At 46.5% G+C, this 21,670-nt stretch overlaps 8 protein-coding genes and 1 non-coding gene; 5 read left to right on the plus strand and 4 right to left on the minus strand.

Annotated features, from left to right (window-relative positions):
* Positions 1 to 123: 123 nt before the first annotated feature.
* CNAG_07752 (UDP-galactopyranose mutase) lies at positions 124 to 2,288 on the plus strand. XM_012196008.1 has 8 exons: positions 124 to 375; positions 425 to 570; positions 618 to 727; positions 772 to 983; positions 1,034 to 1,481; positions 1,521 to 1,836; positions 1,884 to 2,013; positions 2,064 to 2,288. The coding sequence occupies exons 1-8, from the start codon at positions 235 to 237 to the stop codon at positions 2,175 to 2,177; spliced, it is 1,617 nt and encodes a 538-aa protein (XP_012051398.1). The 5' UTR covers positions 124 to 234; the 3' UTR covers positions 2,178 to 2,288.
* A 345-nt stretch (positions 2,289 to 2,633) lies between these two features.
* CNAG_06966 (alkaline phosphatase D) lies at positions 2,634 to 3,893 on the minus strand (the record flags this gene model as incomplete). Its single annotated transcript, XM_012195963.1, has 4 exons — positions 2,634 to 2,788; positions 2,845 to 2,932; positions 2,985 to 3,515; positions 3,765 to 3,893. The coding sequence occupies 4 exons, from the start codon at positions 3,891 to 3,893 to the stop codon at positions 2,634 to 2,636; spliced, it is 903 nt and encodes a 300-aa protein (XP_012051353.1).
* A 951-nt stretch (positions 3,894 to 4,844) lies between these two features.
* Positions 4,845 to 7,608, minus strand: CNAG_06967 (phytase). XM_012195964.1 has 14 exons: positions 7,211 to 7,608; positions 7,124 to 7,159; positions 6,845 to 7,069; positions 6,642 to 6,796; positions 6,491 to 6,581; positions 6,406 to 6,440; positions 6,261 to 6,352; positions 6,071 to 6,202; positions 5,994 to 6,014; positions 5,770 to 5,941; positions 5,644 to 5,719; positions 5,552 to 5,589; positions 5,405 to 5,495; positions 4,845 to 5,353 (listed from the first exon to the last, which is right to left on the minus strand). The coding sequence occupies exons 1-14, from the start codon at positions 7,561 to 7,563 to the stop codon at positions 4,969 to 4,971; spliced, it is 1,902 nt and encodes a 633-aa protein (XP_012051354.1). The 5' UTR covers positions 7,564 to 7,608; the 3' UTR covers positions 4,845 to 4,968.
* A 232-nt stretch (positions 7,609 to 7,840) lies between these two features.
* Positions 7,841 to 8,575, minus strand: CNAG_06968 (hypothetical protein). XM_012195965.1 has 3 exons: positions 8,465 to 8,575; positions 8,170 to 8,411; positions 7,841 to 8,095 (listed from the first exon to the last, which is right to left on the minus strand). The coding sequence occupies exons 1-3, from the start codon at positions 8,487 to 8,489 to the stop codon at positions 7,970 to 7,972; spliced, it is 393 nt and encodes a 130-aa protein (XP_012051355.1). The 5' UTR covers positions 8,490 to 8,575; the 3' UTR covers positions 7,841 to 7,969.
* Positions 8,576 to 8,640: 65 nt separating this feature from the next.
* Positions 8,641 to 9,980, plus strand: CNAG_06969 (magnesium-dependent phosphatase-1). XM_012195625.1 has 7 exons: positions 8,641 to 8,969; positions 9,022 to 9,049; positions 9,127 to 9,185; positions 9,247 to 9,436; positions 9,499 to 9,514; positions 9,574 to 9,635; positions 9,698 to 9,980. The coding sequence occupies exons 1-7, from the start codon at positions 8,860 to 8,862 to the stop codon at positions 9,851 to 9,853; spliced, it is 621 nt and encodes a 206-aa protein (XP_012051015.1). The 5' UTR covers positions 8,641 to 8,859; the 3' UTR covers positions 9,854 to 9,980.
* A 412-nt stretch (positions 9,981 to 10,392) lies between these two features.
* On the minus strand, positions 10,393 to 13,065 carry CNAG_06942 (nicotinamide mononucleotide permease). XM_012195626.1 has 14 exons: positions 12,623 to 13,065; positions 12,565 to 12,573; positions 12,494 to 12,516; positions 12,281 to 12,448; positions 12,109 to 12,231; positions 11,891 to 12,062; positions 11,793 to 11,841; positions 11,599 to 11,745; positions 11,496 to 11,547; positions 11,370 to 11,447; positions 11,280 to 11,323; positions 11,106 to 11,235; positions 10,892 to 11,059; positions 10,393 to 10,845 (listed from the first exon to the last, which is right to left on the minus strand). Exons 1-14 carry the CDS (start codon positions 12,811 to 12,813, stop codon positions 10,679 to 10,681), a joined length of 1,521 nt encoding a protein of 506 aa, XP_012051016.1. The 5' UTR covers positions 12,814 to 13,065; the 3' UTR covers positions 10,393 to 10,678.
* A 148-nt stretch (positions 13,066 to 13,213) lies between these two features.
* On the plus strand, positions 13,214 to 13,672 carry CNAG_12809. Its single transcript, XR_001045997.1, has one exon. It is a non-coding gene; the product is annotated as a hypothetical RNA (non-coding RNA).
* Positions 13,673 to 14,932: 1,260 nt separating this feature from the next.
* Positions 14,933 to 17,114, plus strand: CNAG_06943 (hypothetical protein; the record flags this gene model as incomplete). The annotated part of the gene is made up of 3 exons (XM_012195627.1): positions 14,933 to 15,359; positions 15,423 to 16,575; positions 16,636 to 17,114. The coding sequence occupies exons 1-3, from the start codon at positions 15,006 to 15,008 to the stop codon at positions 17,112 to 17,114; spliced, it is 1,986 nt and encodes a 661-aa protein (XP_012051017.1). The 5' UTR covers positions 14,933 to 15,005.
* Positions 17,115 to 19,023: 1,909 nt separating this feature from the next.
* Positions 19,024 to 21,514, plus strand: CNAG_07753 (hypothetical protein; the record flags this gene model as incomplete). Its single annotated transcript, XM_012196009.1, has 3 exons — positions 19,024 to 20,082; positions 20,146 to 21,027; positions 21,080 to 21,514. 3 exons carry the CDS (start codon positions 19,024 to 19,026, stop codon positions 21,512 to 21,514), a joined length of 2,376 nt encoding a protein of 791 aa, XP_012051399.1.
* Between the last annotated feature and the right edge of the window lie 156 nt (positions 21,515 to 21,670).

Here is a 21,670-nt window from a genome sequence, read left to right on the forward strand (position 1 = left end):
GATCAGGAAAAATTGGAAAAAGGCCTGACAACCCTGACTGTGTAAAACGTCACAGGCACGACATTCCAATTAAAATTAAGCCTCCCCGCAGACAGATTTTGGGTGTAAACACCGTTTTTGGTGCTTTTGCCCCGTTTGGGGCAGAGCAAAACAGGAGCGTTTTCTACGACGTGAATCGAACATTTGATTTTGTCTCTTTGCCTTCACCTTTTTCGTGGAGAACCGAACAGAAGGATGCCGTCCAGACTTGATTTTGAAAGCGAACCACCTACGCCGGCTACTGCCGGCTTCGATGAGCCCTCTCCTGTGGAATCGGCGACTTCCGTTGAAGAAGATTTCGTGAATGTCGAGACTTTAATCATTGGTGCAGGACCTGTAAGCTTCTTGACATTGCAGAACAAGATCGAATTTGACGATTTCGTAGACTGGATTGGGAGCTGCTACTCGTCTCCATCAGCTTGGTCGCCCATTCATTATTGTGGACGCCGCTTCCTCTCCAGGAGGTTTGGCAAGTACCGACGTGACCGAGGAAGGCTTCTTGTTCGATGTCGGTGGACATGTTATCTTTTCGTTAGTGAAGAGCCTTCATCGTCGGGCAACAACTGACATCAAAATAGGCACTATGCGTACTTTGATGATGCGATCAATCGGGCACTTCCTGTGAAAGACGACTGGCAAACACACCAGAGGATCAGTTATGTTCGAAGTGCCGGGCGTTGGGTTCCTTGTGAGTCTACGATCTTATTGAAGGTTCCACGCTCATAGGGATAGACCCATACCAAAATAACGTTTCTCAACTTCCGCTGGATCTTCGTGTCAAGTGCATCGACGGTCTTATCGCCGCTGCCGAGCAGCGCGCCGCCACTCCGAATTACAAACCTGTCACTTTCGACGAATGGATCGTACGAAATATGGGTGAAGGTATCGCAGACGTCTTCATGCGGCCGTACAACTTCAAAGTTTGGGGTGTGCACACTACGAAGGTATGTCCTTCCACATGTTTGACCCTGCATTGTAGGACTAACTTTCCCAGATGCAATGCAAATGGCTTGGTGAACGTGTGGCGGCGCCCAACGTCCGTACCGCTGTGCGCAACGCCCTCACTATGGAAACAGCTCCTAATTGGGGACCCAACGCTACCTTCCGATTCCCCACTCGAAACGGTACTGGTGGAATATGGACTGCCGTAGCCAAGCAGCTCCCTGAGAACAGATTTCGACTCGGCTCCAAAGGCGATATCCAGAAAATCAACGCCCTCGAGAAAGTTGCCGAGCTCGGTGACGGGACAAGGGTGAAGTATGAACATTTAATCTCGACTATGCAGCTTGACGGGCTTTTGGATCGTTTGGAGCGAGGTGCGCATGCGGAGGAAGTTGTGAAGGAGATGAAGGTGGCTGCGAAGGAAGGTTTGGTGTATTCGTCGACTATCGTATTGGGTATTGGAATTAGGGGAGAAAGACCCAATAGAATTGGAGACAAATGTAAGTAGTACTTAACCTTGACATTACTGACATTTTTAGGCTGGCTGTACTTTCCAGAAGACAACGCGCCCTTCTACCGCGCCACCATCTTCTCCAATTATTCTCCTTACAATACTCCCTCTATCTCTGCGCGTCTGCCTATTCTTCAAAAAGCCGACCCTTCTCTTCCCTTCGAGAAGGATCCAAAAGAAGGACCATATTGGAGTTTGATGTTTGAAGTCTGTCAGTCTGCGGACAAGCCGGTGGATCTGAAAAACTTGATGAAGGAGACCGTTAAAGGAGCTATTGCTACAGAGTTGATATTACCGACGGACGAGATTGTGTCGTTCTACGAAAGGAGGTTTGATTATGGCTAGTGAGCAGTTTGATAATTTTGTAAGATCTAAAGGCTAATGGTACAAGTCCTACACCTACACTTGGACGAGACGACTCTCTCAAGAACATCCTCCCAAAGCTTCAACAAGAGTACGGGATTCATTCCCGAGGGAGATTCGGAAGCTGGAAGTACGAGTGCGGTAACCAAGATCATTCTGTGGGTCATCTTTCGTTTCTGGTAGGAAACTTCGGCTGACAGCTTCGTAGTTCATGCTCGGTGTGGAAGCCGTCGATAATGCGCTGTTTGGTACACCTGAGATGACTTTGCATGAGACAGATTGGGTTAATGGTAGGCGAAATGTCGAGAGGCGCTTGAAGTAGGTTTGTAGGTTGTATAAGTTATACATGGTTCCTACAATCGTACATTGGGAAATATACATACCAACATAAACATTCAGTGGACAAAAATATGCATCTAGGTTATACCGAAACTTGCCTTTTGTCAGCAAGACTTGTACGCAAGCCCTAAGATGAATAAGCTGTACAGCATTATCTTTCTTCCTTTCGCAGGAAATCGCACGTCTCCTCTCACTAGACTTTGTTCACCTATGTATGCTCTTCTCACACTGAATGCGTTCAATCCCACCATTTTACAAGGTTTGCCGCTTTAGATTTATGTATGCATTACGCCTGCCAAATGTCCGGAATTACCACGTCAACCCCTTTTACCCACTCATGCTCCCATTTTTTCTCACCATCTACCATTAATTCAAGCTTGACCTTCGGTCTTTCTCCAGTGGTATCAAACTCAAAAATACCAAAGCGACTATCACCATGTCATTGCAGATGGATGGGAATGTCAGTGTCCGGGTGTGGGATGTATTGTCGGGCCCAAGGTTGGTGAAAGAATGACAGAGGGGAGGTGGAGAACTCGATGACGGACGATGAGCCTAGGTGAGGCAATGTAGGCGGAGGAGGGAATAATGTGGTTGCTAATGCATAGGGAAGGTTAGAGGAAAACCGAGGGAGAGGGGTACGGAGAGCTTACCGTGCTCATGATGATCGCCGGAGATGATGACGGCTCCTCCGGACGACCACAACATTTCAAGGATTTCCTCACGTTCGTCAAGATAACCCTACCGCTTCAATAAGAGACTTGCACTCCTGTGGAAAATGAGAAAAGTGTACACTCGCACCCCAACTGTCCATCTCATCCTCCCCTTCCGACCAATTCCGAGTGATCGGTACTCCTGATACGAGCACCAGTAATTTTCCATCTCTCGTCCCTTCCTCTGCCCATTCTTTGACAGCCATAAATTGTGATTCTCCAAGCATCGTTCTGTTGCCAAAGCCAGCTGTCGAATTGGCTCCAGGCCTAGCTGGTTGAGCTGAGCGCCATGATCGGCAGTCCAAGACGAAGAATGATACATTGCCTATCCCAAAGCGGAAGTACGTCGGTTGTGTGGAGCTGACTGGGGGAGGATTGATGACTTGCTGATAGTTTATGAAAGGATCGATGGCTTGTATGAACATGCCGGAGAGGGCAGAAGTGGAAGGCGCATAGTCATTGATAATCTCAGGTATGTCCGTTGTCAAACATGTGTAGCCAGGGGATCGAACGCAGAAATAGTGTCCAAGATGGGCTAGAGTAGATCTGGCGGTAAAGTTGGCGATAGTACGAGATGGTATAATCGGCGACGGGATATGATAAGTCTGAATCTATCAAGAGTCACTTAAGTTGCACCGAGAAAGCGACTATAGGGGTACTCACGGATGAAGTCGCCTAAGAACAGAATTGCTTCCAGTTTCCTTTCCATCTTTCGGACCACTTTCTCGACATGTTCTAAACCATTGATTGCTAACGAATGAGACAGAGGATTTTATAGGGCCAGTTCGGCTTTTGGCAACTTGTACTCAGAATGCTAAATTGCTTCTGATCATGTTGTGATCGTCTAGTAGTGAACGAACCTTTGTGGACGGCAGTCGAGTGGCAAAAGTATATGATGCCCGGTTGCAAATCTTTGATGTACATAGGGGAAGTGAAGTCGGTTTTGACACTGAATTGAGGAAGTTCGACATGTGAGACGGCGCTGCCATTGTGGGAAGGCCAATAGGATACGTTGATTTGATCTGGGACGGTAGATCGAAATAAGAGGCTGGTTGACGTTTCTGTTACCCAGCCAATCCGGGCAAAGGAAATGTGTAGTGACGGGTGTAGTAAAAATGGGCGCGATAGACAAAGTCGTACGACATAAGCGGAGCTATCAAGGTGTTCAAAGCGCCAACCGTCGAAAGACGACGATACGAGGGATGGTAAAGTCCACCAAGAACTAGGATGGGTGTGACAACCGACGTTCGAGTTGGTTTTTGAGCAAGGGTGCGAAGTAAGAAGTAAGAAGCAAGGTATATTATATTAGAGTACAACTCAGAATGGTTGGGAGATATCGAGGTCCAATGGGAAGCTTTTCCCCCACAAGATTCATCATCCACTCGTATGATACAATCAACCGAAGAAAACTTACCAGGCGTAGAAACACGAAGGTATACCACTTCACTGCTAAACCAGCACCTAAACTCAGCCCCTGTAATAACCTCTCCACCATTTTTACCTCTTTATAAAAGGAGGAGAACACCGGAGAGTGTCGTTTTGCAGGCCGCTGTTTGATTATTGCCTTTAAGTAGATGGTCATGTGCTTCGTGAGCCCCAAAAGACCGGCTCGTTTCGCTACTTATCCAGAAATGGATCTGAGGTATGCGCATAATGCGAAGGTCCTTGTGCCGGTCAACATCGGGTCAATTTGATGAAGTGTTCGGACTTAATATAAGTACGAACGTGCGAATAAACAACAAGAAATTGACAATTGCACCGAACAGGAGGGCGCAGTTGGAGGATGAGGATGTAGAATTCAGGAGCTACTTGGAGAAGAACGGTTGAGATACGTCAGACATGGGTTCCGTGGGAAGCATCGTTCCTGACGAGGTGGTTGAACGTGACGAGAAAGTTTGATGTGTCGGCGTTTCTTTATTGGAGTTAAGATATAGACATAGCGAATACAAGGCATCAATGAATGCATGGATCTACGGAATACTTATCTTCAAGGCAGAAATATTACACTTAAGTTATAAATCATATATGGGGAGCTAGCAATATGTTCGGCTCATTGTTATATGCCTAATCATCATCGTCATCGCTGTCGCTGTCGCTGTCACTGTCGCTATCGCTATCATCGTCATCACCTTTTTTTCTATCTTCCTCCTCATCTTCAACCTTCTCAAGCCCATCAACCTTCACCTCTGCCATCTCTTCATCTCCCAGTTCTTGTTCCTCCTCCAGAGTTTCCTGTTCCAACGCACACTCCTTAGCGAAATCGATCTCGCCTATGAGAGTCTTCATTGCCGCCACAAATGTATCTACTGGGCAAAGTCCAGCATCGTCTTCGGAGCAGCCGTTGATACCGGTAAGGGGGACGGGAGCGTCATTGAGAATGAGTCGGAGCTTCCTCTCGCCAGAACAGGAAAGGACCTGAACTTGGAGGTTAGCGGCGAATGGCATAATCCTAATAGCGTTAGCGCCAATAGTAAGCGAATAGAAATGTGGGATTGCCTACTTGGAGGAGACGAAGGAGCGATGCTTGGGGATACGATCGGTGGGAAGATCTCCTGTCTCAGCAAAGGTTGTGAGGTTCATCGTAGGAAGTACTGAGTTGACTGTCAGAGGTCATCTCAATCTGGACACACTAGAAAAAAAGGCGTACAGAGGGCAAATTGGGTGTCATGGGTGAAGTCGACATATCTATGATACCTGTCAGAATAACCAAAGCAGTCAATATTAAATAAACCAGCATACAGAACATCTCCAAGAGGGAAGTGAACGTCATCGTGGAACGACGAATTTGTAGTAGAGTTAAACTCGGTGAGCCGAGCTACGGCTGTCGTCAGCACTCCGTCCTGGCATTGAAAGAGTATAACCTACTTTTCGTTAACCTCGACACCAGTTCTTGCACCCATCCCATACCCATCGCCTTAGCAGGAGCATATCCGAAACTTGACGAATACCACCAGAAGATATCGTTTCGGTACTGGAAGCCCTTCCATTCCTTTTGAGTGAACAGATCACAGAAGGCAGAGTGACCGAGAGCAACAGTCTGAATTCCCTGAGTTAGGTTTGCACGTTGCGGTATACCAAATGCAGCCTACCTCGTAAGCACACATTTCCATCTGCACAGCGAGTTAATTAGCCAAAAGGACAGATTAATATCCAGGACAGCGCTTACCATGTCTTTAACGTCCATGAAACTGAGATTATACCCCTGCATATTCTCCTGTAATCGTTTCTTCGCCTTTGCGAGATAAATGGAATCCCATTCTGCAAGCTTCGATTTGTAGTCGACACCTGTCCCTCGGCACTGATGCACACTGTATAAGCCCATATTGTCGCGCTTGAGGCCGCCAGATGAGACTCACAGTCGTGAAAGGCGCGAGGGTGTTATTAAAGCCCGGAGCCTCAATGGTAACTTCAAGATTATACTGATCACCTGCTGGGACCCCGAAGAAGCCTGTAGGCAAAAATGAGCTCAAATATAAAGCGAATAGCGAAGTTAAGACGTACCAACAGCAAAATTCTGAGCAGATTTCAACATGCGACTGCCTCCGTGTCACTATTAAGGTATTGATATACGGAAACATGTACTCACTCTTGACTCTCTGTCCGGAAGATGGGCAATTTATCTTTGAACTTGTCGAGCAAAAAACCGTATTTAATTCTTGCAGAAACACCGAGATTGACTAGGATATGTTAGCCTGCTTCCCGTCTCACATTGTCTGAAACAGAACTGCAATACCCACACAGTTGACTACGACCGAACGGTGTAAGAATCTCAGCTCCAAGCTGGTAACTCCAGTCATTAAGGAAAGAAAGATCGCCTCTGGCTTTCCACCCTTTCGCGTTCTTGAGCCTGGAAGCTAAAGCAACAGGGCCCTCGGGGTATGAAGTAGGATACCTATGATGAATATTAGCACGTTACTCCGTATATGAACAAGAATCATACCTCGCACCATGTCTCTGTAGCCAGTGTAAACTTTCCAGCTCACACTGCTCAGGAATGAGGCTATCTGACTCAGGAAGACCATGAGAATCTACCGAGTAGTATGGACTGAGATTTCCCCAATGTTGAAGGACGCTGAAACCTTTAGAGACTTTGCTGGTAGGGCGAATAAGAGGGTAAACGTCGGTGTGGGATGGAAGGATGGGAGCAGTAGCAATGAGGGCAGCCCTTTCAGTGTGTTAGTTGATCACTGAATGGAAGTAAGGCTTACTAACGACTCACTCGCTACCAGTTGGTGTCGGTCCGGCGTAACCAATGCTGGAAAGTTAAATAATTAGGGGATTCCGGCTATAAAAATGGATTACCTACTCTGTTGGGAAATTTGAGTGATCCGCATGGGCCTTGGCAGGCGCGATCTTGTCCAACCAATCTTGTACCTCTGGCGGTAGACTGTCCCAAGTTCTCACTTTATCCAAAGTTGTCCTCCCAAAGTAGCAAGCCGCAAATGCCAATGTCGGTACTATTATCAGGAATGCAATACAGATGCGTGATAAAACCGAGCGAAGTCGAGTGGCGCTTCGTTCGCGTTGTAGCTGTTGATGAGGCGACGTGAAAGGGTGCTGGGAATACGATGGAAGCAAGGGGTCATTTGCGTTGGAGGTTGCCTGGAGCTCATAGTCCTCGGCATCTAGAGGCTCATCCGAGTACGTGGGCTTGGACATAGCGGTAAGAATGAAGGAATCAAACTGGAAGGGCAGATGAAGATATCTTCAATGTGTGAAATGACAGATCTCTGAACGTTCTCGGCAGGGTTACCACAGTGACAAGTCACGTGACTGGAAACATTACCACTGGTCTGTGTTTCCTTTAGTTCTCATGCGACAAGATGACTCTAGAACGTAGCAGGCGATGATGTAGCGGGAGATAGAGGAAGCAATAAACCAAAGAAAAGCTCCTTTCAATGTTGATTACGGTTCATATCCTGAGGTACAGCGAGGAATCATATACATTTTGCTTGTTGACCTGTGGTCACCTATGTTATCAAATTATTATACATTGTAATGCATTCCCTTCGATACACACTTTTGTACCATTCCATTTACTAATATATCAATAAGCATTATGGAATTAGGCCTTAGATTTTTTGGCCTCGCCCTGTTCCTCATCGTCCGCTTTTCGCTTCAGGTTGCTGACTCCAGCATCCTCTTTGCCTTCGATGACATCCTCATCATCCTCTTCGTCCACTTGTTCGGTCTACCAATCGACCCATTAGCGCAGTTCTTAACATCATATTATACTAGATCATGTGGCAAGGTCCTAGGCCTTACATTGTAGAAGTCCGACAACACCTTCTTGTGGTCAATACCATCATCGTCATCCTCATCTTCGTCATGGTCTTCGTCTTCCTCACCCTCATTCTCATCCTCATCCTCATCCTCATCCTCATCCTCATCGAGGTCTTCGTCATTTTCCACCTCAAAGTCCTCTATCTCTTCATCTTCTTCATCCCCCAATTCCTCTTTCTCCTCTTCTACTTCTTTGGGGGGAACAGGTTTCCCAAGAGGCAAGGCTGCAAAGCCGAATTAGCGAGAGACGAACTTTCAAGTAGCGGCTAGGTCATACGTTGTTGTTGTTTTTCAGCAGCCATCTTGATAAATATTCACTATATGCTCCTGGAATTACGAGGACTATCGATTATTTACAGGATGTTCTTCGAGGTGTAACCACCTAAAGACTTAAGACTTAACTCAAGCGAAACCGTTCCGTCCGTCACCGGCAGACATTGCCCACTGGATAAACAGAAGTCGACCGTGAGAAAATAAAAAAACCCATACGTCATCATTTGTTCTCACTGAACCGACGACAGAACATCGAAAAATCGCCGTTCATTTGAGAATAGCATCTACATCTCGTTCGGCATCTCGTTCGCATATCCAATACCTTTCAACTTACGTACAAGGCAGTTTAATCTACATTTCCACAAATCCCAATCCTCAGAAAAAAAAAGACGCCAAACAATGCCTAGAAGAACCTCCCACCGCGAACCTTCATCACCTCCCGAAAAGTATCGAACCGTTTCACCGAACGATCCGGATGCTTACCCTCTACTTGTGGCGTTTGACCTTGAGTATCTACGCTTTCTAATATGATCCTAATGAGCAGGCTGATATATCCACCAGTTACACCCTTTGGGATCTGTGGATAGATGTATGTTCGAGCGTTGCGTTTCACGGGGTGACGTATTGTCAGCTAAGAGACGAGCATTAACGAAAAGTGCTCAATAGACGCACGTTACTCCCCCACTTAAGCGTAACGGAGACGTTGTTAACCAGCTTGTCGACCGGTGAGACTTACCTCCCTGTATCTTTTGTACCGACGCTTAACAAGCTACTCACGGAATGTAGGCGTGGACAAAACCTTTCTTTCTATTGCGAAGTACCCTCTATCCTCGCCGAACTTAAGCACCGAAGAATACACGTAGCTGCCGCATCGAGGACAAGTGCCCCGGAACTGGCAAAGGAAGCGTTGGGGATGTTGCTTTTGCCCGCAAATGAGGGAGGTGACCATGTGAAAGCGATCTCATATTTTAATACGGTGAGTACGAATTACTCTTACTCTTCACATGGGAATCTAAGGGTTTTATCTGCCTCACGCAGATGGAAATTTACCCTGGTGAGTTGCCCGGTATTGAACATCATTGAACAACAGACTGATGAGTATTCTCCTCATAGGCTCGAAACTTAAACATTTCCGAGAGATCCACCGCAAAACGGGCATTCCGTACGAACAGATGGTATATACTCTTCACATCATCTTGTCTTAATAAGCACTGCTGAACGGATAACTTACTCGTAGCTCTTTTTTGACGATGAACACCGCAATTTTGAGGTCGAATCTCTTGGTGTAACAATGCAGCTGGTGCCCGGCAGTGGAACTGATCGCAAATTATTCAAACAGGGATTAACACTCTGGAGAAAGAGGAGGGGTATCAGATTGAATGAATTTGAGTAAGAGATAACCGGAACTTTAGCACCATTCATTTAAATATGGCGATTTCGCAGGGGCTATAGAGGTTGCGTATTACTCGTGTTTACGTTATTAGTGTGATGTACTATTATGCTACACCATAGGTTACTACCGTTTCTTGCCCCCATTAGCACATCGAAAGGGCTTTATCCAATGCTCTACCTAATAAATGGAAGGTCAGTATTAGGTGTATAGTGCATTGTTAGAATAACAACTACAGCTCGCTCAGCTTCCATCATAAGTCAAATAACGTCACAACTCCCTTTGCCGCTCCTCTAGATTGCTAATACTCGGACTTTCCCCTTTCTTAACTCCATGCTTATCCCTATCTGCATCTGTATGGGTAGAGAGATACAGGGGTAAGAGTAGAAGAAGGAGGGAGGAGCGGGGAAGACAGGGAAGTAATTGTGGAATGTCGAGGAGAAAATGGGAGGGGGCAGAAGAAGAGCGAGACATGCAAAGACGTTAGGGAAAAAGTGGCCCTAGTGGAAGATGCAGGGAAAGTATCGGAAAGATGAGTCAATTCACAGGCTTGAAAAGATATAAAAGGGTTAACCCTTCGAGGAAAAATGCATCGTCCAAGGAGGTTATTCTTCAAACTCTCTAGCCTATAGCCATTCCAATGCTCAAATTTAATCCTTCAAATACAACCGTAGACAAGCGACCAAGCACAAGAAATTAAAGTAGCTTAAGGTGTAATCCGGTATCTACAAGGACAGAGGTACCACTGTGTCCGCCTACTTCCCATAACCATCCCTCGCCTCGAAATTTTGTCTTCCCTTTTCATTGACTGCTGTCATTTAGCAGGACTTAGTAGCCAACGAACCTCCATCCCAAGGACATCTGTTCTTCCGTTACGCCTCTCCTCATCACCGCTCGTGCTTCTTCGCCGCCCGCGTCGAGTCGACGATTTTCCCTTCTTACGAAGAATCTGTAGAACGTGATGATGCATAAAAAGACAACATTGACAGCAAGCACTGAAGCAGGGTTAGCCTAAGCTCTATTGGAAGAACGGCGACTGACCCATGCCAAACCCAGCGTAGAAATGAGGAGGTGCGAACCACACATAGGAGCCCCAAATATTCGAGGTTCCACCAATTGCGTTGATCAGGGCAAGGCCTGCAGCCCGTTTAGGGTATGGCCTTGCAACATGGAGCGAGAGCGTGTTATAGATAAAGAGTTGCGGCACGACTGATGGCAGTTAGTCCAGTAACCAAAGAAACGTCTCCCCACTCACCATTGGCAACCGGCGTCCACATCATGGCGAAGTAACGAGCACCGACATTGAGAGTTGTCATGGCGATAATGTAAATGATAATACCAATGCAGAGACAAACAATTATCGGCCAGTACAGGATTTGTTTGCGCTACCCACTGTTATGAATGACCACGGGAAAGGAACGTCACTCACGTCCGACCACCAGGAGATGCCAGCGAAGATGAAGCACGCGAAGACTGGTTGACATCAGCCTAACGTCAGCGGAGGAAACGGGCAACTGACTGTATGGAGGAGCTGTGAGGCAAAGAGTGATCAAAGAGTCGTACCCTAAAGCCTGTAGAATAGTGGGAAAGAAGTTTCCTGAAGCCATGAATCAGCCGAGGCGAATAAAGTTACAATGTCACTCACCAACAGAACCCATCGCTTGCGAACATATCATGCAGCCAATGAGCATGTAAACCTGGCAAGAGTATCAGCTTTCAATCCATCAGTGATGCAGCTTTCAACACACCTTGGGGTCCTTCAAGGCAGAAAGATAGGCTCTAGTGGTAGAGATATCATCATGAGCCTCGCCGGCACCAGCTTCTTGCTCCAACCGCCATACAGCAAGGTCTCGCTCGATTGGTTTAAGAACTCGCGCGTTGTGGGGAAATTCGGGCTACGTTATGTCAGACAGATTCGCATGGAATATGCTGCTGTAGTCACCATTAAGAAAGCAAAGATGATACCGAATCCCACGGTAGCGGTCCCCTCACTTGATGAATCAGTCGTCTTTGCCTTTGTACTCAAATGCAGCAGCTTACACGATGAAGAGCCATCGCCATCCGCGAATTCCGTGTTTACCATCGAGTTTCAAGACTCCGGCAGCGATAAGTCCTCCGAATCCGTTCCCCAACTGTTGACCGATGAAGAGACCGGCGTATCGCTTTCCTAATTCCTTTTTGGTATACCAAGCAGAGAGATAGTACAACACACCTACAATTCATCAGCGTAAAGCACAGCGTTGTATGCCGGTACTTACCAGGGAAGAACACGGCTTCGACTGCACCGAGCACGACTCGAATCCCCACCAATGCGGAGTAGGACTGCACAGCAGCCGTGGCCGCAGAGATCGCTCCCCAGCAGACCACAGCGCAGCAAATATCTGCAATCATTAGCACAAGCAGAAATCTCCGATAGCACTCTCGACTCACAAAGTCCAGGCCGTGGAATGCGAGAGATGATGTAGTTTGACGGAATCTGAAATGGTAGGTATCCAGCGAACAATACCGATACACAGGTAGCGAACTGCTGGGTAGTCAGGTCCAGGTCAACCATTATTCCCTGCAGTTTCGAGACCGCAAGATTCTGTCGATCGATGTCTATGTCCATCAGCACCTGTGTATGATGCAATGGGACACACTTACAGTTGAGAATGTAAAGGATCATACTTCAAGCTGTCAGCTTACAGCGGTATCCTTTTAACATTTCCACGTACATTATAGGCCTGTCCCAATCGTCAGTGTCAACAACCAGACGAACCTGTGCAAACTCACAACACGATCAGATCCATTTTTCTTACAATCTTTCTCTCAAGCGCGGAACGTTCCTCCTCGCTCATGCCCCAAAGGCTCTCAGGAAGGATGGCTGTAGCATGATCTTCATGCTTGACGGCTACATCTTCAATCATCTCATCTTCAAGCTTTTCCTCGTAAGGAGCAGCAGCGACTTGTGAATCGGTGCCCATGGCTGTGGAGATCGATTTGAATTTATGGATGAGGGGGGAAAGAACGTGAGTTTCCTTGAGATGGACAATCCATTTACAGTTTGTTTACAATCCCTTTATACACTTCTTCAAACTCGGTCTTTCTGGGTATTTTCCGAGTATATTCGGCTCGTTGCCGACTGGGCTGCGACATTAAGCCTTTGACCCTAATACCTGACCTAACATCCGTTCAGTGTCAGCTGATCGTATATGGAGAAATAGTAACAACATCGGAAGACAGAGAACTCGGGTCTGTTATTACCATTCCCGAGGGACGATCGAGTATGTGATCACCTGATTGTTTACACTTTACGTAATATACCCGGATCCACTTCCTTGTTCGGGCAATCTTGAGGATCGATATCCAGAGTAATCACAATTGGCTTGTGATCCACTTTCACCGCCTTATCGAGCTCCAGACCATCTCCTTGGCATTCTAACTTGATCACACCGTGCTCATCTCGCCCTGGTGTCACAATGAGGCGCCCACTAACAGCTGGGGGAGAGAATCATGGGCATGATTACATTGCCCCTACTAGGAACGTGGGTTGAATGTCTTTTTATTCATTTATGCTTGGGCACCGGTATCATTAGATAAATCTCTATCTCAGGATCATCCTGATACCAAAATATGCATTGGGCGTGACTTGTGGAATGAGATATAGACGTTTCCATCATACCCATATATCGGCGGAAGGGCGGATGGCGCAGGGATTGCACAAAATCAACCGTTGTGCTGTGCACAAAGCATGTATGCAACATTTATGCTTGGGTACCGGTATTATTCGATAGGGCGGCATCTCAAGATCATGCTGATACCAAAATATGCATTGGGCATGACTTGGGGAATGAGATATAGACGTTTCATCATACCCATATATATCGGTCGAAGGACAGGGCATATATATGACGAAGTGGGTGTGATGTGAAGGAGTTCAATACATGTCCGTGTTATTTAATAATTTGGCTAATTATTTAATATTGTGGACGGAACCTGGTTAAACACGTGACGTAATGGAGTTCAATACATCTCCATGCTATTCCATGACTCCGTTATTATTTACTTAATAACATGGATAGAACCTGCGTTAAACATGTGCATTAAAGGAGTTCAATATATCTCCGTGCTTTTTTAATGATTCGGCTATTTACTTAATATGACATGGATGGAACCAAATAGATGGAATTAAATTGCGTATTGAAATAATCGGTTTAATTCACGTCTTTTTAAAAATACATGCAGAAAAAACATGAATTATTGAGGTGGGATCATGTCACGAGCCTGCACGAAGTAGAAGAAATAAGAGATCATAGGAGGGAGTTACGTAATGAAGGCAAGCAAGATTGTTTCAGATAAGAAGGTCCAGCTGGACCTCCGAGAAAAGAACTGGACCTCCAACTGAACCTCCGAGATAAGAACTGGACCTCCAGCTGGACCTCCAGCTGGGCCTCAAGGGATATAAATAGATTTCTGTAGAAGTATATAAAGGGGAGCTCTGTCCTCGATCTTGATCTTCTTCCCCTCGAAGATCAATATTTCATAAGTTACTTTGCGAAAGGTCCTCGAGCTCCCAGTGCTCACTCTCGTCTTACCTTGCACCACATTCGACATAAACTTACTCCATTAGTATATAAGCTTGCCTGATCTTCCCAAGCGACTATACCTCCGTCCTATACCATACGCCAACAGACAAGTGTCAAGAGGTATATCATACATATATCTCATTGCTTGGTTAAACTACGGCTTTCTATCTCGTCCCCAAGGCCGGACCTTGTTGGGGACGAGTCGTAACATTATGCAACCATCCTAGTATTGAGTGTAGCCTATGGCTCGCTATGGGTCTTTGTATTATAGGTCTCTGTAGCAATGGTGTAACTTGTCATTGAAACCAGGCATCAGCGCAGGAGACTGGGGGCAGAATTGGAGATCAGGTTTGTGTGATCGAACTCCTTTACAATCTAAGCCTAATCCTCATTACAACTCTCCTCCTCCCGGCTCTTACCTTACATTACGTAATACTCCATTCCCGTACCGAACGGCCCAATAGCACTACAAAGGCCAAAGCACCGCCATCCAAGTCTAAAGTCTAAAGTCTAAAGTCTAACTTGGTTTTTCCTTTTTGTTCATTCTATTAGCATTCAATCATCCACTCATTCAAATCACTGCCTCAACCATGTCCTTCACGCCCGGTCATCCCGCTAACGCAACATATCCTTCGCCCTTGTGCTATGTTCCCTTCGATATCAACCAACTATATTCAGTCCCTAATGTGGTGGCCATCAATTCTCTTTCTGAAATACGTAAAAGAAATATGCTTGAGCGACTACAGAGTGCAGCTCGACATCGGTCGATCGAAGACGAGTCGGACGCCAGCAACAGTTACTTTCTTTATTTCTCTTCCTTTTTCATGGTTTCGGCCGACATACCGCCATATTTTCATTATAATAATTATGATATGTCACGTCAGGAATTTATGGGACGTCAATGGTCCGATATAGATGTGGTCAAAGAGTTCAAACGACGGGAAGTGAGTTCTTTCAAGATATTAGATGAGCTCAAAATATCTGACGTGTTTCCATCTCTTTTCTAGACGGTAAAAAGCGCAAAAGATGGCCGTGCGCCATCCATTCCTTTTGGCAGATCGATATCTAAAATCAAATCGATTTCTGAAACGTCGAGCGAGAAGGGGGCGACCACACCGGATTTCGTGTTCAGGGTTAGTAGAGGCGGTGTCGTTGAAAAGGTCTGCGGCGTAGGCGAACTAAAATGGCGTACTAAATCGGAAAAAGAGCAACAGCGCAATTCTTTCTATTATGCCTGCAAGGAAGGCATTTTTCAGACCGTCTGGTATATCGTCGCTGCCTTTGACCTGTTCAAATGCCGATTGGGATTTACAATTGTCGATTGGAGCTTCTGTCGACTAGCGATGATGGAGGATGAAGCAGGCGGGAATGTTGTCGTCTTGGAGGCCAGTGATAAAGCTGTGAAGAAATTCCACTCTCAATATGGAGATGCCCTTTCGGCCAACGACTTGGATAACCTTGAAGAGGTCTGGAGCGATATGCCCAATACGCTGTTTACTGAAGACTGGGAAATCGATCAAGAGGCTAGAGATCGCTTTGAGGGTACCATTTTGCTCATAATTGCGGCAGTGACATCGGATTTTTCTCCGGTCTTCCCACAATCATCGAACGATAGTCCTTTACCTCTCGGCATTCCAAGCGAGAACCACGTCTATGTGGACGGTCATGCCAAAGAAGGGGCCATCTCATTGCACCATAGAAAGCATTACCACGGTAGACGCTACAGTGTGAAGGCGAAGGTGACCGAAAGTACAGATGAAGGTGGTAACAAGAAGGGGAACGCCAGCGGCGGTGCTAGTGGCGGTGGTGGGGGAGGCTTTGGTGGTGGTGGAGGTTCAGGCAATGGCAAGGGGGGTGGAGGATCAGGAAATGGAGGCAATAGAGGTTTGGGTGGGAATCCGGCTCCACGAAGGTCTTCGAGGCTGAATTCAAATGCAGCTCAAAACAATCCACCCAGCAACAGGCACAATAATGTAGCTAACTTTGATGTTCTGAGCAAGGCGGAATCTACGGAAGAGATCGAGGAGTATGGGGAAAAAATGGAGAAAGATACGGAAGAGATGGAAGAAGGTACGGAAGGAATGGAAGAAGGTACGGAAGGAGTGGAAGAAGATACGGATGGCCATATGGCGAAAGAACTGGTGGATGCTTGGAGAATTCGTATGTATCGTCTCATTTAGCTTCATGAACGGAGTGGCTTATGATACTAATTTATCTCAGAGGTGTCCATCGCGCGCATGAACGAGGGGCTCCAACCTGTTCCTTACGGTCCTCCTTCCCCTTCAACACCTGGCAAGTTTTCTCTCCCCCCTTCGTATGCAGAGGGCCGTCATCAATTCGCAGCGTCGAGCCAAGCTTTCGTCCCACTCCTTACCCCTCCTATTTCACCTGACGGCGCTAAATTTGGCGGTTCCAACCATGACTATCGTGCGACCCAAAGCACCGTTGACTTTTCCAAGGCTATCGAGGACTTGTCTCGGGCTATCGAGCTAGATGCCAATGGTCATAAGCCTTTTTGCCTTGTGGAAATCGATGAGGTTGATATTTCAGAGGACAAAGATCCGGTTCGTCAGGATCCATTTGGCCATATCAAAGAGCACTTTCCTCGCGGATTGAGTTTCCAACTCTTGACGAGGGCAGAGATGGACATTGTCTTCGCGAGGGTCGCCTGTGGCGATTACATCTTGAGGGAAGGATAATATGAACCAGTTGCTGGGTAAGTTTGATGGGAGGGCGTTCGGATTGGCATTCACAGGAAGTCGGAGACAGAAAGCGGCAAATGATAACGATTTTCGGCCATTTACGACCACTTACGATTAATGACGACTCTTCTAGTTATTCACAAGTTATTTGTTTTAGTTGTTAGTTGTTATAACACATGTACATATATTCCTCGTTTGAGTTCCTTCTATCCAGATCCGCCTGGACAGCCGGCGTATATAAATGTCACATACCCATAGGGAGTGTTAAATTCTTGCCTCTTTCCTCCAAATATCTTCCATAAAGTCCAAATCCCCATTTCAAAATGTCTTCCAAACACCGCAATCCATCATCAAAAGTAAAGATGTCAAAACCGGCTCATCTCATCAAAAGGAGAATTCCCCCTATGTGTTCGCCATCCTATTCTATGCTATTCCGTAGAAGAGAAATAAGCTCTAAATAGAAAAGGCTTCCGGGGGAAGGAAGGAGGAGACTGGGCACAGGTACCATTCGATAGGTATGCATGTCAGGAGCATGTTCATACCAAGATATGTGCTGGGAACGACTTGTGGAATGAGATATAAACGTTTCTGTGATACCCATATATCGAGCGGAACAAAGATGAAGTAACAGGCTTGGTGAACACGTGATGTCAAGGAGTTCGATACATGTCCATGTTTTTAATAATTGGGCTGATTGCTTAATAATCTTAACGGGACCAGATGAGCGGAAGTAAATCTGGGTGTTATAGACGGTTAACTCGTGCGTTAATTACGAGGCCGATCGTCTGAAATTAACCTGCTTGACGCTGTAGTGCAATGACTTGTTGTTGGAGTGGAAGGAGTGGAATTATCGTAGTCTTTCCTTTCTCTTTCTTCTCAGAGCCGAGCCGAGCTAGATTTCAAGAACCATTTCCGGGAGCTAGTCTCTTCGGCTCCATATACCCATATATACATATACCCACATAACAATCATAGTAAACACTAAGAGCGTTATGTTATATATTTAGCCAACTCTACACTATACCACAAGTTCGATAACTCCGACAGTAACGAAGGCAAGGCCACCAGACAATACAACTATTTGATTACCTACCACACCTATTTATGAGACCTGGGTGTATAATATCCATTACCACTACACATATATATGAGAACGGCAACCTAGCTGGTATCCGACATACGGTATCATCACTAACAGCTAAACCTTGGGAGGCTATATTCCTTAGTAGCATCTATCGATCTGATTCCGTTAATACAACGGCGGCTGGCGGGTGACAGGAGGACGGAACCTTTTATAACGAGGAGATCGGGATCTTTCACTACAACGTGGCACTCACGGTTAATTTCCCCACCACCCTTTCTCACCGTGTGAACACTAACTTCGTTCAATTCCCAATCTACAAGTAATCAATTATAGCTATTAATTTTCACACAATTTGTAGTCATTTCCCACCTCTCCTTATCTATAACAGCGTCACTAGTGACTCGCTTTCAAGCTTATTGGATCTCCATCACATTGGGAAGCGAATAACGTAGGCATTGTAAGTCTTTATCAAACTTCGCTGTGCTATTCACGTATCTGACGATGATTGTTCTAGGCCCCATCTGTGCATATATTTCCCAGCATTTGTCATTCCGATCTATTTCCGGCGTCCAATATCCCCGACTCCACCAAACGCCGAGCGCTGTCCTGTCTCGCATCTGTCATAACGCTGCGCTTTACTACTCGCTGACGAGGCTTTCCATTTGGCTGGTGTTCGATTAGGGCTAGTTCCAGTTCGTTTTTGTAAGCCTTCGCGATGTTTATCATCTTTTTATCGAATGCAGCTAATGTCATTCAATTTCTAGAAACTCTACTCTCCATCAGGCCTCTTCCTTCGGTTCAAAGGCTCTTTTCCTGGCTGCCATGGCACCTACATCACGAAGCAAAGTGTCTACAAAAGGTCGACCTCAATCAAAGGTCAGAAAGAAGACGGCCGCGCAACCTCCTAGACTTCTTACCCCTCGCCCACCTCTCTCCAGAACAACGTCATCTGAATCTATGGGAGAGCAGATTGAGGTACAACTTGAGTGTCATTCGACCCCTGAAGCGCATCCCTCCCCTGGAGAATCATCTGTGGGATCTCATCCACCCTCTCCAGCCTTATCACATGTATCATATGTTTCCCATGCAGATCTATCTGTCCATTCTCCTTTGTCTAACCATTCCTCTCCATCACACGCCCATAATGAAGGACGTCCGTCACCAACAGGAAGTGGATCTGTCTATGAACCATCTCAGGAACCACCTGAAGGTTATACTGATGTCAACAATGCCGCGCTCAAGAAAGTGCTTGATGCCCACATTACGCCTTTTACTCAACTTCCAGAGACAGCGAGAGCAGAACTGATGGGTTCTACGTGTCCAGATACAGTTGATGTCGATTCATGGGCCATCGCTATGTCGCCAGAATATTATCAACAACATTTCTGCAATGTGCACACCATAGCAACACTGTGCTCATACCTTGCAGTCCGCCCACGTGATTCTGCAGAATATGAAGGCTGGACAGCTTTGGCCGCATCTGGTCATGTCATCTTCATTCACCCCTCCTACTCGAAATCGTTTATTGAACACATGGGTCAGCACCGCCCTATCGAACCGGCAAAAACTGACTTCTGCATCACCACCAGTAGCCTTGTGGTGCCTATGCTAGATGTCATTGAGTGTTTGAAGGAAATCAGTTGCCCAACTCTCCGACTTGTCTGCTATGGCCAGAAGCGTCGCATTACAGATTACACTGTTCCTTTTGAGCCTGCTCAGCCCGACCACTACAAGGCTAGCACCAATCTTTGGGATATCGGTGTCAATGTGCATAGTGACAAGATCTTTCTCTTCAGGCCTGACGGAGGAAGAAGTAATGGGGTTGAAATATACCCTATGGTTATTCCCTTGTCGTCTGACTTTGGCTCTTGCCACATTCATGTAAGGTATGAAGGTACCGACTGCAAACTGAAAATATACCCCCTCCTTGTGCACAAACTCAAGTCTTTGGGCGGTGTTGAAACATCTGACTTTAAAACACATGCCACATTCAAAGCAAGATTCGAACGGTATGGACAAATCCTCAAAGGTCTGGAGAAGATGCCCCCCTCAAAGCTCGGTGGCTATAGAATTGAAGCCACCGTTCCTTCCCGGACATTGCTTGAAGCAAAGAGCTTTGTTGATTCCACAGGATTCCTCGATATTAACTCGTGGATTTACCCAACCAAACCGCAGCTGCAACCCTTCAAGCTTGATATCAAAGTCATCGCCAAGGAACAGTACATCCAAAATGCCAAAGCAATGATCGCAGCGGCTGATTCTCTTCCTATCTGGAGAGGATCTAATCATATGCCTGTCAGCAAGCCGAAGAAAATGCTCCTGATTGATGTGGCCGCTGCACTTGGCTGGAACGCTAGCGGTTGGAGAGCCACTTCTTCCAATGCTATGTATGCGTGGTGGAACATCTGGACAGAGAAAATTGAACCTTGGCAGTTCGACCCTATCCTTGATCATCTAACCATCAGGTGGAACAACTTCCGGGCAGTGGAGGAGCTGACTGAAATCATTCGAGACAACCTTCCAGAAAGGAAAATCCCTTGCCAAAAAGGATCTATTGCTGACGGCCATTGGTATCACAAGGATTCAACCCGAAAGGAGAAGAGGTTCCGGCTTCGCTGTCGACTGCGCAGCTGCCGACATAGCTTAAGCGCCTGCAAAGCACGAGAATGGTATGCGTCTCTTCCACATGATGATATGATACCTTTCCATGTGGTAGGTTTAGAAGCAGCAGCGGAGAGGGAAACCGACCAAGGGGGTCCAGGGAACGACCAACCTGCGTTGGAAGTGCCTATGCCATCTCCCACGGCACTTCCCGAGACAGCTCCAGTGAGTACCTTTTTGCTCGGATGCGAATTCAAATTCTGATCAGTGTTGAAAGTGCAATTCGGTTTTCGACTTCATCCGCAGGAAGTACCCTGGCCCCCAAGAAATGCAGGAACTGCTGCGAGGTTTCAAGGAAAGGGGGATTCAAATCCCTTGTCCCTTGGGCGGTCCTGGGGAAGGGCACGAGTTGCGGAACGCTGGAGGGAAGGTGAGGTTCCGGTTGCGGTGCAAGTTCCGGAAGTGTAAATCTTCAATGGAACTTGTACCATCGCAATACTGGATAAAAACCTTGATTGAGGAGGGCCGTCTGTGCCGCTCATTGGTGGGATTACCGCCTAATGACGATACAGTTGTCAACTTACAGCGACCATCCTCAACCTGTGCCATTGCCGAACCAGCTGTTGCCCCTTCTGTTCCCCTGCCGTCTCATTCTCCTCAACCTGAACCAGCTGTTGCTCCTTCTGCTCCCCTCCCGTCTCATTCTCTTTAAAATCCTAACTTGTGGTGGGGAGAATAATAGAATAGAATATACTAGAATAGAGTAGAATAGAATAAAATAGAATAATGGAGAGCTTATTCATGCATGTATACTGGTGATTGATTCTGAAATTTTTGATGGAGCCACCGGACTTTTACTAAGCATTGC

Source organism: Cryptococcus neoformans, chromosome 8 (assembly GCF_000149245.1).
Source record: "Cryptococcus neoformans var. grubii H99 chromosome 8, complete sequence".
In the NCBI taxonomy this organism is placed as follows: domain Eukaryota; kingdom Fungi; phylum Basidiomycota; class Tremellomycetes; order Tremellales; family Cryptococcaceae; genus Cryptococcus; species Cryptococcus neoformans.

Coding starts and splice junctions, on each gene's coding strand:
- CNAG_07752 (XM_012196008.1), top strand. CDS start 235: ATGCCGTCCAGACTTGATTTTGAAAGCGAACCACCTACGCCGGCTACT. Junction 376..424: donor TAATCATTGGTGCAGGACCT/GTAAGCTTCTTG, acceptor ACGATTTCGTAG/ACTGGATTGGGAGCTGCTAC. Junction 2,014..2,063: donor GCGGTAACCAAGATCATTCT/GTGGGTCATCTT, acceptor ACAGCTTCGTAG/TTCATGCTCGGTGTGGAAGC.
- CNAG_06967 (XM_012195964.1), bottom strand. CDS start 7,563: ATGTCCAAGCCCACGTACTCGGATGAGCCTCTAGATGCCGAGGACTAT. Junction 6,582..6,641: donor GTTCGGTCGTAGTCAACTGT/GTGGGTATTGCA, acceptor AACATATCCTAG/TCAATCTCGGTGTTTCTGCA. Junction 6,441..6,490: donor TTCCGGACAGAGAGTCAAGA/GTGAGTACATGT, acceptor ACACGGAGGCAG/TCGCATGTTGAAATCTGCTC.
- CNAG_06968 (XM_012195965.1), bottom strand. CDS start 8,489: ATGGCTGCTGAAAAACAACAACAAC. Junction 8,412..8,464: donor TGCTGAAAAACAACAACAAC/GTATGACCTAGC, acceptor TCGGCTTTGCAG/CCTTGCCTCTTGGGAAACCT. Junction 8,096..8,169: donor TGTTGTCGGACTTCTACAAT/GTAAGGCCTAGG, acceptor GTCGATTGGTAG/ACCGAACAAGTGGACGAAGA.
- CNAG_06969 (XM_012195625.1), top strand. CDS start 8,860: ATGCCTAGAAGAACCTCCCACCGCGAACCTTCATCACCTCCCGAAAAG. Junction 9,186..9,246: donor GTTAACCAGCTTGTCGACCG/GTGAGACTTACC, acceptor CACGGAATGTAG/GCGTGGACAAAACCTTTCTT. Junction 9,636..9,697: donor GCATTCCGTACGAACAGATG/GTATATACTCTT, acceptor ACTTACTCGTAG/CTCTTTTTTGACGATGAACA.
- CNAG_06942 (XM_012195626.1), bottom strand. CDS start 12,813: ATGGGCACCGATTCACAAGTCGCTGCTGCTCCTTACGAGGAAAAGCTT. Junction 11,060..11,105: donor GTGGACGCCGGTTGCCAATG/GTGAGTGGGGAG, acceptor AACTGCCATCAG/TCGTGCCGCAACTCTTTATC. Junction 10,846..10,891: donor CTACGCTGGGTTTGGCATGG/GTCAGTCGCCGT, acceptor ACCCTGCTTCAG/TGCTTGCTGTCAATGTTGTC.